The following is a 15,082-nucleotide window of genomic DNA, read 5'->3' on the forward strand; positions in this document are numbered from 1 at the left end:
AGAAAGTATGATTCCTCACCTGATTTGGAGTAACTTTTCCATTGAACTTAGTTTTCCTACTTAAATCCTATATTTAGACAAATTGCTGCTTTTCAGTGGGACAAGTAGTTGATTTTAATTTCAAATAATTGGACTTAAGAACATCTGGTAAATTTGTTATCTTTCTCCTGCAGCTTGTTCCTACAGAAAGTGTAGGAACAAGTCACTACAATAATGAATTATCCTTAGAATGGAAGCAGTACAATTAGGAATGGTTCTAAATTGAAATGTTGATTGGATTAGAAGAAATTAATTACTGTTTAAAATCATGATTTGTATAATTGCTGCACCAACGTTTGAAAAATATACTCAACTTCCAAAGCCAAAGGTTGCTTTCATTTTAAATGTGTTTTGACACATGCTATGGCCACGTAGATATTGGTTCCCTAAAAAGCCTGCTGACTTTTCTGTTCCCATATATAAAATAATTTCACGTTTAAAAAAATCTCAGTAGGTTTACTTACACAGCACAAAAATACACTAGATAGGTCTGATTTAAAAAAAAAAAAAACAGCAACAGCAAAACAAAAAAAAAAACTTTGGAATAGGACCTAGAAAATCAGAAAGACTTTTTTCACCGAACAGCACCCTGCTTTAGAACGGTCCATAAGAACGGTCCAGTGTCTTCTCAGTATTTACTGAGATCAAATGCTTTTTCAGATATTTCTGCGATCTTCAAATTCTCTGAATCCAAGTCAGCCAGAGAATAGAAAAGTTTCACAGTAGCATAAAAAGCCCCACAATAATAACTGGCTTTAGTGACCAGGGCAGCTGGGCTACATATCCTTATCACAGGTTTTGGCTTTGTAACTTAATTCATCTGCAAATAGTGTCCTGTCTCCAATGAGGCTTCAATGCTGGAACACAGGTTTCTTAAGGATTTAAGTTGAAAGTCAAGGGCTTCCTGCCCTAGGTGTTACAAATAAGTAGTGTCGTGTTCGTCCAATCATATCCCAGTATGCAAATAGACCTTAGCCCGTGCAGATAAAAAAGAACAAATAAAGCCAAGTCCTCTATCAGAACCAAATCGCTGAGCCTGTCACCTGTGTTCCAGGAGCTGAACCAGAAATGTCGTCCTCAGGCATGCCAGAATTACCAACCCCTCTCACCAATTTGAAGTTTCAATACACCAAGGTCAGTACAATTTCTATATGCCGCTTTGCCTCGGGCTTTTAAAAAATCTACATTTATTTAAAGCATAAAAGGTCAATTTAAGAGCATGCCAGTGAAGAGCCCTTTGCAAATATAAAAATAAAGGACTCGCAAAAAGTAGGTCTGTGTTTAGAGTCTCGATAAAGTACTGAATTCTAAATCAAATTATGTAACTTTCCTTGCATTTATTTCCTAAAATATTTCCAAGAGAAAGGAATCCTGTGTGAATGGCTCTCGAGTCAAGATTCAGTGAACTTGACTAAGCATTCTTTTAACTTCAGCAGAGCCCAGCAGGTGTGATAAGAGAGGCAAGTATGTTTGGGAGAAACTTGCTAAGAGCGAACAAGTAGCAAATATTTTGTGTTTAAAATAGAAACAATCTGCTGCAGTAATATGATTTTTGCTTTATGTTCAATGAGTGTTAAAATTTAGTCTCAGAAGTGGATGGAAGTTGCTGTTTCAAAACTTTGAATAGACTTGAATTATTTAGCATATTTGGAGAGAGCAAGCATTCTTCTTTAGATCTTCAAGTGTGTTGTCTTAGAGGAGATAACGTAATTGTTAACTGATAAGCATTTAGAGAAACAGGAGCTGGAACCAGATCCAGACTTAAAATCCACCGCTAAGGATAATGAGGAAATGAATCCTGTTTGAGTCGTTGAAGAGTATCTCTTAACTGCCTGTTTGACACTTTTATATTCCTACTTTCCTGTCAGAGCTTCCAACTCCCAAGTGAACAGCCAGAGCAAAAACAGTCCAACAAAATCCCTTAAGTTAGCTCTATGGGTTGCTGCAGAAGTAAGGTTAGAAAGGAATTATAAGCCTTGGAAAAAGAAACATGTTGCCTTCTGAATTATCCAATGAAAAACCAAGAGCATTATAAGTTGATGATAAGCTATAAGTCCTGCTATTATTGGCTTTTCTCCATACTTGTAACCATGTAAGTTTTGAAATCCCAAGGTCTGTTATGTTTTCGATTTCAGAAACACAACAAATGAGGAAGTTACTCAGCTGACTTGCTCTTTTTCCTTAGGAAAGTGTCTGCAGAAAATCAGATGGTGTCTTTCACATGGTTTAACCATCAAGTTTATTAAGGTGTTGTTTTTGTAAGGGTTTTATGAAAAGGGGAAATATTTTTTTCCATTTTATTTTGTTAAAATTGGGCAGAAAATGTGTTGAGGCCATAACACTCAAACATATCCAATCTAGCACATATACCCCCAAAAGACTGCAAACTTTTTAACCTGGAGTCTGTCACTCTTAGTAAATTTCAATTCAAAGTAGCTATACTTAAAAACACAATTCATGAAGGTCAGAATTCTTGGTAATGAGTGAATGGTTCCATTACTGTTATTTTTTCCCTATATTACTATATGGAAAGACATTTTACTAATCCAAATGACAGATTTAAAAAAAATGGTTTTGCAGAAGTTTGCATGTATCTCAAGGAAGCTCTAATGTAAAATAGAATCTTATGTCAAGTTAAGCTTCATTCAGCAGTAATAAGAAACAGTACCAGACAAATGAGAAGGCACTTAGAAATCTAATGTGCAAACACAAAAGTACCAAGATTTTAACTCAGTAAGGTATTTTTAAGGTTAAAATTGATCTCCACTTCAGAGTCATTCAACAAGAAACACCTTTAGGGAAAATGACTATCTTAGGTGTGCAAAAAGGGGCAAAATTCGAAGACTAGTCATTTGCTCTTACATTTAAAAACTTCTCTGGTGAAAATACCTACTGCAGGTCAGTGAATTCTGACTGCTCAAACATCCTTTCTACAAATCTGTTCTGCTCAGATAGCATTTTATTGTTTGATTTATTGGTTCCAGCATTTTCACACTTGGAAGGACACCAGCTATGTATGTAATTAAATCTAAATGGGTAAATTTTTTTCAAATGCCTTTGCATTCTCTTTTTCCTGTGTCTTACTGAAGAAATGTATTGACTTTGCACTTGCAAGAAGAGTTGGAAAAGGATGGTTGTTAACTAAGTTTCCTGGTTGCAAACCATGTGTGTAAGCAAAGATTTTGCAGTATCTGAGGAATTGTCTTCATAAAGGAATTAAATGCTTTCATAAGGCTAATCCTTAAATCCCCATATTATTATTTTTATTGTTTTAATATTTTTCTTTATAGTCTCTAGAAGCTTATTGGTCATTAGGCAAGGTGAAATAAAAAGACAGACAAGGCTGAGTAAAAAAATATGACAACTATGGAACAAGAAAAAATATTACAACCATGGTCAAAGAAGAAAATTTATGACAACATTGCCTAAATTGAGACAGTTTCTTGACCAGGCAAAAACAATCATTGATGAGTATTTTTTATGAGTTATTCTCTGGTATAGTCTGATTGTTTTCATTAGTGGCTAGGTAAAACAAAGATTAGTGCTTAGGAAAATACCTTCTACAATAATAAAAAGGATTTCAAGATTTAGGCTCAATAACATAATGTAAATCTAGCAATGTCAAGTTCAATCTTCTGTTCTAATTTTTCTCATTACCTTTTCTAAATGAAATACTCATCTGGCTTCCTGTCACTTTTAATGACTTTCTAAATGTAAATTTTCTTTGAAAGTTATGTGAACATTGGACAAACTACAGTACTCCTTTCAGCCTCAGTTTCCTTAAATGAGAATAATGAAGGCACCGATTTCCTAGGCATTCAGTGAGTTGAAAATATTCAACTAACTGATTAAAATTAGCTATCCTCATCCTAAATGTTTCCTTGAAATTTTCCCACTTTGCCAGAATCTCCTCTTGCTCAAACATTCTTCTACTGCTTTTGTGCAAGTATTCCTGTTATCACATTTTCCTAGATTTTCTGTCACTCTTTCTTGCACAGTCATGCCCCATCTGACAAGGATCTCATTGGAGTGAAGTTCCAAGGGTTTATCCAGGATTTTAAGGATCAAGAATTTTCTCTTACAGGATTTGGTAACTTTGTTTTCAATTCTCTATCCCTATCATTTTTCACAAAACACGCAAAAACAAACACAAAATGCAAGAAGTCAAGTTACTCAGACTGGATTAAAATCTCACAATGTTTGATTTAAACTGGACTTATTGAAAGATTTTCAATGACGTTTCACATGGCCTTTCATGTCTCTGTGTTTCGACACACAGACATCATCACAGAAATTAATTATAGTTGAAATTCTTTAAGTTTACTTGATATAGTGATTGTGGGGTTTTGGGGGTTTGTTTTGGTGATGCTCAGGCATTATTCCTGGCTCTGCACTAGGAATTACTCTTGGGGGTGCTCAGGGGACCATGTGGGATACTGAGGGTTGAACCCTGGTCATCTATGTGCGAATCAATTGCCCTCCCCACTGTATCCTCGCTCTGCCCCCCACCATGCAATGATTGTTTAAGTTCTTAACAATGACGCCATTTACTTCTCACATTAATCCTGTGATGATATTATATTCCTGTTACACAAATGAGGAGTCTTGGCAACAGAGTGACTAAGTAACTCACCTTAAATCACATAGCTAATCATTGACATGGCTAAACTTCAAATGCTCAAGGTCTGTGTCCTCACACCAACGTGTCTTATTTAAGATCAATGTTACTTATGCAAGACACAGAGTTGCTGGGATTCTGTTTTGCCCTTCCTTCGAACTTTTGTTTATTTCAGAAAAAGTGACTGTGAGCTTTTCTGACTACTGCTGCACTATTCCTAGGTCCAAAGAAGGAATTTCAGGTGTCGGAGAGACAGCACAGAACTTAACTTGGCTTCTGCCCACCTGGGGGTTAGTACCTGCTTCAAAATATGGTCCCCCCAACCCTGCCAAGAGCTATCCCTCTTCCTTAAGCCAGGAATAAGACCTGAGCACTGCTGGGTGTGACCCATCACCCCCTTCCCCAAAGAAGGAAGTTCTCTGCCAGATTAGAATAAAAGGAAAACAATTAAAAAGGCTGGAAGCAAACACTTTCTGCTTTGATTAAAAAGGTGGAGTTAAATTGGCAGAGGCTCTGATGCGGAAAACTTGGACATAGGTATGCAGTTCCTATGTGAACATTTCTTCAGCTCCGATGAAATAAATTTTGGCTGAAGTAGGAGTTCACTCTCCTATATTTCTGGTACTGGGTTAAATACAAACATTTGTGTTACAGTGGTAAATTATTGAAGGTGGAAAAAGCATGAAGTGTTACCCATGCTTATTTTCTTTTCAACTCTTTTAGCAAACAAACTCAGGCCACGTTACTCCCAAATACCTCCACTCACTGCATTCATTTCTCCTTTTCTCTTCTTTCTTCATTCCCTACTTCCTACTAGCTAATAAAGCCTCAAGTCGCTGCTCTATGCTAGGTCCTATAATACATACAAGACAGCTAGCATAATCCTGGAGGGCATTGGTGGTGGTGTGGTGAGGGGGACGGGAGGGAGGGAACAAGAAATATTTTCATCACAAATTATAAAAAATATATTCATAAAGGTGTTGAGGAAAGATAAAGGGAAGGGCTCACTTAAGAGGGGATCGATAAAGAAGGTCCATTTAATAAAGGTCATTGAAAGTGACCCAAAAAAGAATACAAAGCATGAATTAGCTGAAGAGAGTTGCGGGGGGGCAAGATCCAAGGGTTAATAACAGCATGTGATAAGTCCCTGAAAACTGGAAAGAACTCGGTATGTTCAAGGAACTATCAGAAAGCTCTCATAACCAAAGGAAGAAGAAAGGGAGAGAAGGGAGGAGTTAAGAAAGGAGATAGAGCTGTCGGCAGGTTGCCTGTTGAATTTTATTTAAGGAAAACCGCTAAGGGGGTTTTAAAACTGGATAGTACTTATGTTCAACACAAAGCTGATGGTTCTGTGGCTCTGCCTTCATTTAGGATGTCATTTTCACTGCCTTCAGATGGAAGAAATATTTTGTTTGCCTTTGGCTTGGAAGCAGTTGTGTAAATATCTGGATGGCTACAAGGTGCCATGGCTTAACAAGATAAACCCTGCTTCAATTTCCAGCTCCTCTACTTATTAATGATATGACCTTGGCCAAGCTTCTAATCTCCTTGCATTTCAGTTCCCAGGTCTGTAAATTGGGAATAATAATGACTCCCTTGAAGAGTGGCCTGAGAATCTAGTGAGGTCATTTGGGGAAAGGCCCCAGGCACTTGTTAGATATTTAGACCAGGTTCTTTTTAACCCTCTCCTTCCCAGGGTGACTCCTGGAATTCTAATAGAATTGTTCAATCCTCCAATGTCAGTGAAGCAAATCCTCTGCTTCTTGTCACAGCCCAAGACTTGTTTTTACCCTTTTTGCTTTCATTTGAGACTCATAATTAACCACAAGGAAGGAGAGATACTACTCCTGTCCAATTTTAAAACCAAGGAACAGAAGTTCAAAGAGCTTAAGTTACTATCTCAGTATTGCATACCTTTTAGGAGGCAGACAAAAATCTCTTTGCAGATTTGACATTATTCTACATACTTTGCAAAATTTCCTCTGCACTTTTAGCATTTCTACTTGAACTTCATGGGGTGCTTTAATAAAAACTTTCCCACTGCTTCATTTATACCATTAATTTCTTATTCTGACCATGAAAATAGAAATTCGATAATGAGTGAAGAAGGAAGAATTGGATTGCTAGAAAAGATATTGTAGGTAGTACTTCTCAACCTTGAATATGTATGTAAATCACCAGGGATCTTGTTGAAATGAAGACTCATTCATGTTCTGTAGAGGATATGTAAAAACTCTGCATTTCTTGGGCTAAGGCCAGTAGGGTACTTGCCTTACGTGTGATGTGACCAACCTGGGTTTGATCCCTGGTATGGTTTCCTGAGCCCCTCCAGGAATGATTTCTGAGCACAGCACTAGGAATCAGCTCTGCGCACAGCTAAGTATGGCCCAAAACAACAACAAAAAAAAATCTGCATTTCTTACCGACATCCAATTTTTCTGATGTAAAAATTGGATGCAAATAAAAATTTCTGATGCAAAGATGTAAGAGTTAACATGAAAAAAGTTTTAGATCAGTGTCATAATTTTGTTGTTGTTGCCAGGAGTAGGGGTGCTCTCCCAAGTAATGCTCTGGGGGGGCCAACGAATTACCCCTGGCAATTCTTGACTAACTGAACCTACGAATGCCTCTCCTACTTTGCAGTACCAGGGGGCACCAGGATGATGCTGTCAGTACTGGGAGGCCACCAAGTCCCTACCTAATAGGGTTTAGGGACCTCCAGGGATACACCTGATAGTGTTCCTGGGACCATGTGGTACCGGAAATCATACCTAGAAGCTCGTGTACTACCTCCCTAGCCCCGTCTTATAAACTAACAATAGTGTCCACCTTAGAGACCCAACTTCCTGTTTCTCCCAGAAACTTACACCTATCCAGGTGTGATGTGTTTACCTTACCCAGAAAAAAAATGTTGACATCCGGGACTGAAATAATAGTACAGCAGGAAGGGCACTTTCCTTTCATTAGGCAGACCTGGATTCAATCTCTCCTACTCCATATGGTCCCCAAGCCCCTCTTGGAGTGATCTCTGAGGTTAGAGCCAAGAGTAAGCCCTGAGCACAGTGCAGTATGACCCAAAAACAACATTTTGTTTCAAGTGTCTAAATCCTGCAGGATTCAGATTGTGGTTGCCAACCAGTAACAGAACCAACTGTCGGTTTTGCTCCTGAGAAATAATCACTCGCTATGAATGTCATATTTATCTCATCTCTAAGGATTACTGTCTTGGCAAATTATCTTGAACTCTGGCACCTGCTTGGCGCTGAGAAAACGAGTAAAAAAATACTATAGCAAATAACACATAATGTTAGAGAACATATATCCCAATTTCACATCACTCAATTAGTTGAGACTTCACTGAAAAGGGTCCATCTTTGGCAGGATGAGAAGATTAGTTGGAAAAAAATATACACAGTAAGAAATAGTTCATTTGAATGATAGTACAGAGTTACGGTAATGTCTCTGAAATAGCATAGGCAGTATACAAAATGATATAATATTGATCAACATTGAAGAGATTCCAAGGGAGTATAGGAACTGATGCCATGGTATAATCTTGTCTCAAAACTACAGCTGTCTGATTTAAGGTCGTGGTGGTTCAGTTTTTCCCAATATTTTAGAAGTCACTCAGTTCATTACAGTACTACCAGATATAAACTGTACCATAAATATAACAGTATAGAACATTGCAGATATCACAAACAGCATTTGCTTTATCATGAAACATTTCATTAAAGCTATAACTAATAAATAAGAAGATAAATACTTTTGTGAATGACATATTTTATAATACCAATGTGTTTTGAATATGTATATATGTGTACCAAAAATTCACACAGAGATATTATTTCCAAACTTTGTAAAAATGTTACTAGTATTATTTTCTGAAATTATATTATCTCTATGTGATTTCTTTCTTATAATAGTGGCTTTGTTTATAAAAAGTTCCTTGAGTGTCTGCATAAATATCAAAAATCAGGATATTCCTTTTAAACAATTATATCTCCTACCTTAGGTCCTATTTGAATATTTATGGTTCTCTTCCAGTGTTTCTTTTAGCAGTTGAAGGAATACAAATGCTAAATAAATTGTTCTCTACACTTGTGATATTATTTATAAGAAAGAAGACTTGATATTACAAGAAGTAATATTGTTATTACTTGATACTTGATATTATATTTGTTTCAATTACAAGATAGAAACAGGCAATTATGTTATGGAATCTTTTGTTTACTGTCTTTTATGAACTTTTTAGTGCTTCTGCATCATACTTTTTTGATACAGGGCATATATAATGTACAGAAGTCTGTGAGTCATAGTGTTGATGTGACTCAAACCAAATGCTTTAACATATTTTTACTCTTAGTAAGTTAAAAAGGTTAAAAGGCCTTTCAAACAAGAACCAAAAGAGAACATCTTACTAAAAAGTGTAATATAAAACAGAAACGAAAACTTATTTATCCTACTTTCATTTCTGTCTCCCAATTTGTTTCTGTTTCTTTGCCTGCAGTTATTTTGCTCCCATTGGTTGTTTCATCCATAATTTCTTCATATATATTACATATATTTTACACTTTTTCCCCCTTTTTTATAACTCAATATTTTGGCTTGTTGCCTGCAGGTTAGATTTCCTGTCATTGCCAGAGATCTAGTTTGGCTGATTTTAATGCTAAACAACCCTGCCTCTCTTTCAGAGGTTATTATTCATCTCATATCTCAGGCTTTCTTCTTTATACCACCCCTGTGGTCCCTGTTACCTTATTTCTTTTTTAGATTTTGTGTTTTTGTTTGGTTTAGGGAATACACCAGTCAGTGCTCCTGGCTCTGTGCTCAGCAATCACTCCTGGCAGTGCTTGGGGGAGACCCAAGCAGTGATGGGGATCTGAGAATAATATTATCTGTCCTTACCTTTTTTTCTTAAGCTCTTAGAGCTGAGAAAAACGTTTCCACATTTTCAGTACCCATCACTTCTTTTATACCATCCCCATCGTTCCTGATGCAGAAACTCAGTTTTGGAAACTCACATAGGTGTCATCAAGGAAACTGATCTTTCCTCAGCCTTGGTGTGTCTTAAAAAATGTAAAACATTGAAAATGTGATTTGCTAATGGACCTATTAAAATCTCTCTTCTCCTAAGAAAGCATTGTCTTTGCGTTCAGTAAGGTCTGTGTATCTCTGCAGCCAGTTTGTGAATTTAGGGCCCCCTGAATATTCATGGGAGCTTGCAGGGAGTTTACCTTTCAAACCAAAAGTTTACAAAATCTCATCTCAGTAAATAATACTAACAGGTTTTATTCTTTTCTATTCAAATTTAGTTTGACCCAAACTAGGAAGATTTTGAGGAAAGTGCTTATTTTTATAAAATTGTACTTTTACACAAAATAAGTAATAACTGTATTCTGGTATAACTTTTTCTTCAAATATTATTTACTTTTAGGTCACTATCACTGTCACTGTCCTCCCATTGTTCATTGATTTGCTTGAGCGAGCACCAGTAATGTCCACATTTTGAGACTTGTTACTGGTTTTGCATATTGAATACACCACAGGGAGCTTGCCAGGCTGTGTAGTGTGGGCAGGATACTCTCAGTAGCTTGCCAAGCTCTCTGAGAGGGAAGGAGGAATCGAACCCGGGGTGGCTGCGTGTGAGGCAAACGCCCTACCCGCTGTGCTATGGCTCCAACCCTAACCCTTATTCAGGACTTGCACTTTTTGTTCATTTTTTGGGGCCAAACCCAGAGGTTCTTAGGGCTTGCTCTTGGGTCTGTGTTCAGGGATTACTCCTGGTGGCCTCAGGGGACCATAAGGAGTGTCAAACCTGGCTTGGTTCCACTAAAACTAATTCCCTAGCTGCTGTGCTATCGCTCTTTGTCTTTTTTGAAATTGAAGGTCATCTCACTAGCAATTTGGTTGATAAGAAATGTAAAACGTTTTTTTTTCAAGGTTTTTGGTTAGGAGTTACATTCTGTGGTGCTCTGGGTTAAATTTTTATGATTTGATATCCTCATTGATCTTTTCCTCATATAAAAAGCACTTAAAAATCCAAGAGAATGCTCAAGCATCTATAATTTTCAATCAATACTGTGAACTTTAACTTGAGGTCTACTACTATTTACATGCATTATTCACAAGTATCATTAGTGTAAAATTTGTAATTAGAATATAGTTAATATAATGATACAACTGGAGTCAATAATTTTCTACCATTTATAGCAAGATTTTTTTTTTACCCTGAACTTACTAAAGGCAAACACCAAATGAAAAGTGAAGTCATCACTTTGCTAAAGCATTTCCAAAAACCTAAAAGTAGATCTCATAATTTTTATAGTAAGCATTCATTAGCCTATACTTCTCCATTGAACCACTTAAAATAACTACAGGAAGGATGCTTATTTTCAAGCATTTGATCTTCTGTTGCTGGGAGTCAAATATCAAATGTAAAATCAATTACAGAAAAAATCATTAAGGTAGTTTTTGCCAATAAACTCATTGCAAGGAAGGGAGAAAATATGGTCTTTATAATAACCTGGATTATCTCCTTATCTATTCAAGCTCTGTCTTTATTTTATAATGTCCTCTACTGGTGGATGGAATGATTATCTTTTTTTTTTTTTTTTTTTTTGCTTTTTGGGTCAGACCCAGCGATGCTCAGGGGTTACTCCTGGCTCATGCACTCAGGAATTGCTCCTGGCAGTGCTCAGGGGACCATATAGGGTGCTGGGAATCAAACCTGTGTCGGTCATGTTGGCTGCGTGCAAGGCAAACGCCCTACCCTCTGTGCTATCGTTCCAGCCCCTGATTATCATGTTTAATTTGCAGATTATACTGCTAATCAACGTGAAGCCTCATGACCTGATGTGATCTCAGGGCTAATCCCTCTGGATGATCTATTTCAAATTAATTTTTGTATTTTAAAATCAGAGTCTCTAAAATCATCCATTTCATCCTATAGCTCCTTGATTACATCTAGAGTTGATAAATATTTCTTTTTCTGGGTATCTGTAGCTACTACCACCTGACTTTACTTTTTTGTTATTGAAACTTAACCATGACTCGTTTCCTCTGGAACATTCTGTTCAGGGTTAATCTCTTTGCTATTACAAATATCTGCTGTGTCCCTTCCCTTTGATTTTTATTTTCCTTTGTTCCCACTGATCCAATTTGATCCTTCATGGACACATTCTTCAAGCCCATATCACCCTCTTTCATGACTTTTGTCATTCTATGACTAAGCACAGCTTTGGTCATTTTATTCTACAATCTATAATTCTTTTATGACTATTCTTGATATAAACATACTGTTCCCCATTAACAGTGCCTGAACACAGGGGTCTTAGTTTCATTCATATATTACTTTTTGGCACAAATCTCAGATTCTATCTCATTATTTGATAATATCTCAGTATCTGATAAAAACAAAACTGATTTTGGATCATTAGAATGTTCAAATTCAAGCAAAAGTTAGGTTTAAATGTTCCTTTGTATTAAAGGACAAAACTGGATAGTGCAGAGATGTTACTAGTTATTTAGAATTACCTTTTCAGTTGTTGAAAGGCTGACAGAAAATGTGTTATTTTCAAGTTAGCACTCATTATAAAATATTTCCTTGTTTAACCTGAAGAGACAGTTTTACGTACGGTTAAGATATGCAAGTCTGCCAATGATACTGCATGGTATATGCATATTATAATGATTCTGTCATCAAAAGAAATTCTATAAAGGCAATAAAATAAGCTCATATATTGACACCATATCATTGAAAACTCAAAACTGCTACTTAGAACCAGAAATTGTCACACAAAGATAAAAGGACTCAGGTAAAGAGCTTAGAAGTTCAATCCAAGCCTAAGAAAATATAATGCATTCTGTATCTTGTAGTTTTTTTTTCTATTTTAGGTAAAATTATGCTATGTAAGTGTAAATTTCTAGGTATATCTCTGACTTGGTGAGACTTGTGCTCTCTTAGTTTAATGATATAAAGTCTGAGGATGTAATGTAATTAGGATTAAAAAAAAGAATTAGATATTTATGATGCAAGTGTAAGTCTGGGAAAACATTCTAGGGCAAATGTTTTGAGTTTTGTTTAGAATCTGGTAAACTGTTATGTAGATATTTATCTTTAATTCAAAGCAGAACATAATAAGTAACTTAATAGTGCAATCCTAAAACACTGCATTAGAGAAGAAAAAAATATGAATCTGATTGGCTCGTTAGTGAAATATTCATGGGGGCATGCAGTAAGTGAGAGTGAAATTTGGGTAGCAGAAAAAAAATGGAATCTTTTGTCTGAAGAACATGAATAAAAGAATGGAACAAAGAATGTTGCTTCATAAATACCTCATGAAGTACAGTGAGGCTAAACGAGGGGTTAACTGAAGAGGTAAAAGCCCCCCAAATTAAGAATGTATTGCAGACAGCACATATTTGAGAAGACGTTAAATATACTGAGGAAAGAACAAAATCTTAAATGAGCTGGTGTAGGAAGATTAAGATAACCTAATAGTTAAAATATAAATATTTGAATAGTGTTTGGATAACTCCCAACGGTGCTCAGGGGTAACCCCTGACTCTGCACTCTGTACCTACTGGCAGTTCTCAGGGGACCATATGGGATAACAGGGATAGAACTCGGGTTGTTGTGTGCAACACAAGTTTCTTACCCGCTGTGCTATCTCTCCAGCTCCCGAAGAAATAAATTTCTATTAGACACAGGTGGGCCGTTGGGAGAATGGGGAGACATCTTTATAGAGCAGAGTAACATTAAATGATGACTAGGGATAGTGAATACCAGTAACAGAAGAGGAAAAATGTGTGTGTGTGAGTGTGTGTGTGTCTGTCTGTCTGTCTGTCTGTCTGTGTCTGTGAGAGAGAGGGGGGGAATTAGACATAGATAGACATAGTGTGAGACAAAGAGACACATAAAGAGACAGGGACAGAATTTTGTGTTTTGGTTCAAGACTTTAGAATTTGGGTTTTAGATAAGAGTCACTAAAAGCCAGAGATAACAACAAGCTGAACTTAGGTCGTGTTGATGAGGTGTTTTCAAGATATCCCTTGGGAAGAAAATTACTAAGAAGCAATGGTTAAAAGCACATAAAAGAAAATATTCTTTAAGAGTAATTATAGGATTCTGTAAAATGTGTTTCTGATAAGTAGAATGCTGATTCATTCTGAAAGACGTTGGACAAACCACTGTTTTAATCTGAATTTATCTTTCTTCAAGTTGAACTAAGATGCCAACTTGTTTTTTTCTAGAAGAATAAAAAGGAATTTTAGGGTGTTATTTATGTCTCCAATATCCCATCAGAGAAACAAGGATTACTTTTTTATTCTCTCTATCTCTCATACCTCTGTGAATGTATCTTTGTACATCTAGTTGTTATAAGAACTGCTTTGCACACACTATCTATTTATTCATGCTCCCAAACTTTTTTAGGACGTTCCTACCATTATTTTTCACTTCTTCAAATGTATAGCTGCTGATGTTTTATATGAATAGTTACACTTATGCAAACTGGCAAACAATAAATTTTTCCTTCCCCTGGAGTTTTGGCATATCACAAGTATCTTTGTTTTCCCATGTGTAGAAAATTACAAGTCTTGTAGGTCTTTTAATATAAGTGTGTTATTTATTCAATCTTTATTCAGGTTAAAATCACATATGAGCAGGAATTCTCTTGGGTATTGAGGATAAACCAGGAAACTAGAGAGTTTTTTGAATTTATCTTCTATACAGATAGCCCCAAAAGGATTTGTTTAAAGCTGAAATTTTTAACTGACTTTCTTAAAAGTGACAAATTTACAAGGGAAGTTTAGAAAACCAGAGAAATATTTTTGAGTAGACTGCAGGTGTAAATAATTTTGCAAATGACAGAATTTAGAATTAATTATACTTAAGCACTCAGAGTGGATCTTTCACTGATTTAACAGAATTTTAAACTATTTATGGACATTGATCAATAAAATCACTTAAGACAAACTCATAAGTTAATTTCAAAGACGTATTTTATCTCAAAAATATAAGTTATTAAATCAACAATGTATAATAAACTTGTTAGCTGTCATTGGGGAATTTTGAATAGATAAGTAATTTGTGTTTAGTCTAGCAACTGAGTTAAACCTAGGAGTGCTGTTTCAATGCATTTTTAACTAGAGTTGTACTATTGATGACTTATCTTTAAAAAACAAATAATGGTGATCTAAATTAAGATATATATATATACATATATGTATATATATGTTGTTATAATATACTAATTGAAGGTTGCAAGAAATGCCACTTAATACCATATTTGTGATAATTTTTGTGATAATTTTTGATATTTTGTGATAAAATTTGATAATATTTGTGATAATTTTTTACCTTTGCAAAAAAGGTAAATAGGATAAAGTCATGGTGGGATAAGAAAAGAGATGAAATTCTAT

At 35.8% G+C, this 15,082-nt stretch overlaps 1 protein-coding gene across 1 annotated transcript in view; it reads left to right on the plus strand.

Annotated features, from left to right (window-relative positions):
• Positions 1 to 1,038: 1,038 nt before the first annotated feature.
• The window catches only part of ALDH1A1 (aldehyde dehydrogenase 1 family member A1), a 54,571-nt gene continuing 40,527 nt past the window's right edge, over positions 1,039 to 15,082 (plus strand). Inside the window, exon 1 of the mRNA XM_056118747.1 lies at positions 1,039 to 1,173. Coding sequence (XP_055974722.1) covers positions 1,108 to 1,173 — 66 coding nt within the window. The 5' untranslated portion in view covers positions 1,039 to 1,107. The remainder of the gene's footprint in view (positions 1,174 to 15,082) is intronic.

Source organism: Sorex fumeus, unplaced genomic scaffold (assembly GCF_029834395.1).
Source record: "Sorex fumeus unplaced genomic scaffold, SorFum_2.1 ptg000038l, whole genome shotgun sequence".
Lineage (NCBI taxonomy): Eukaryota > Metazoa > Chordata > Mammalia > Eulipotyphla > Soricidae > Sorex > Sorex fumeus.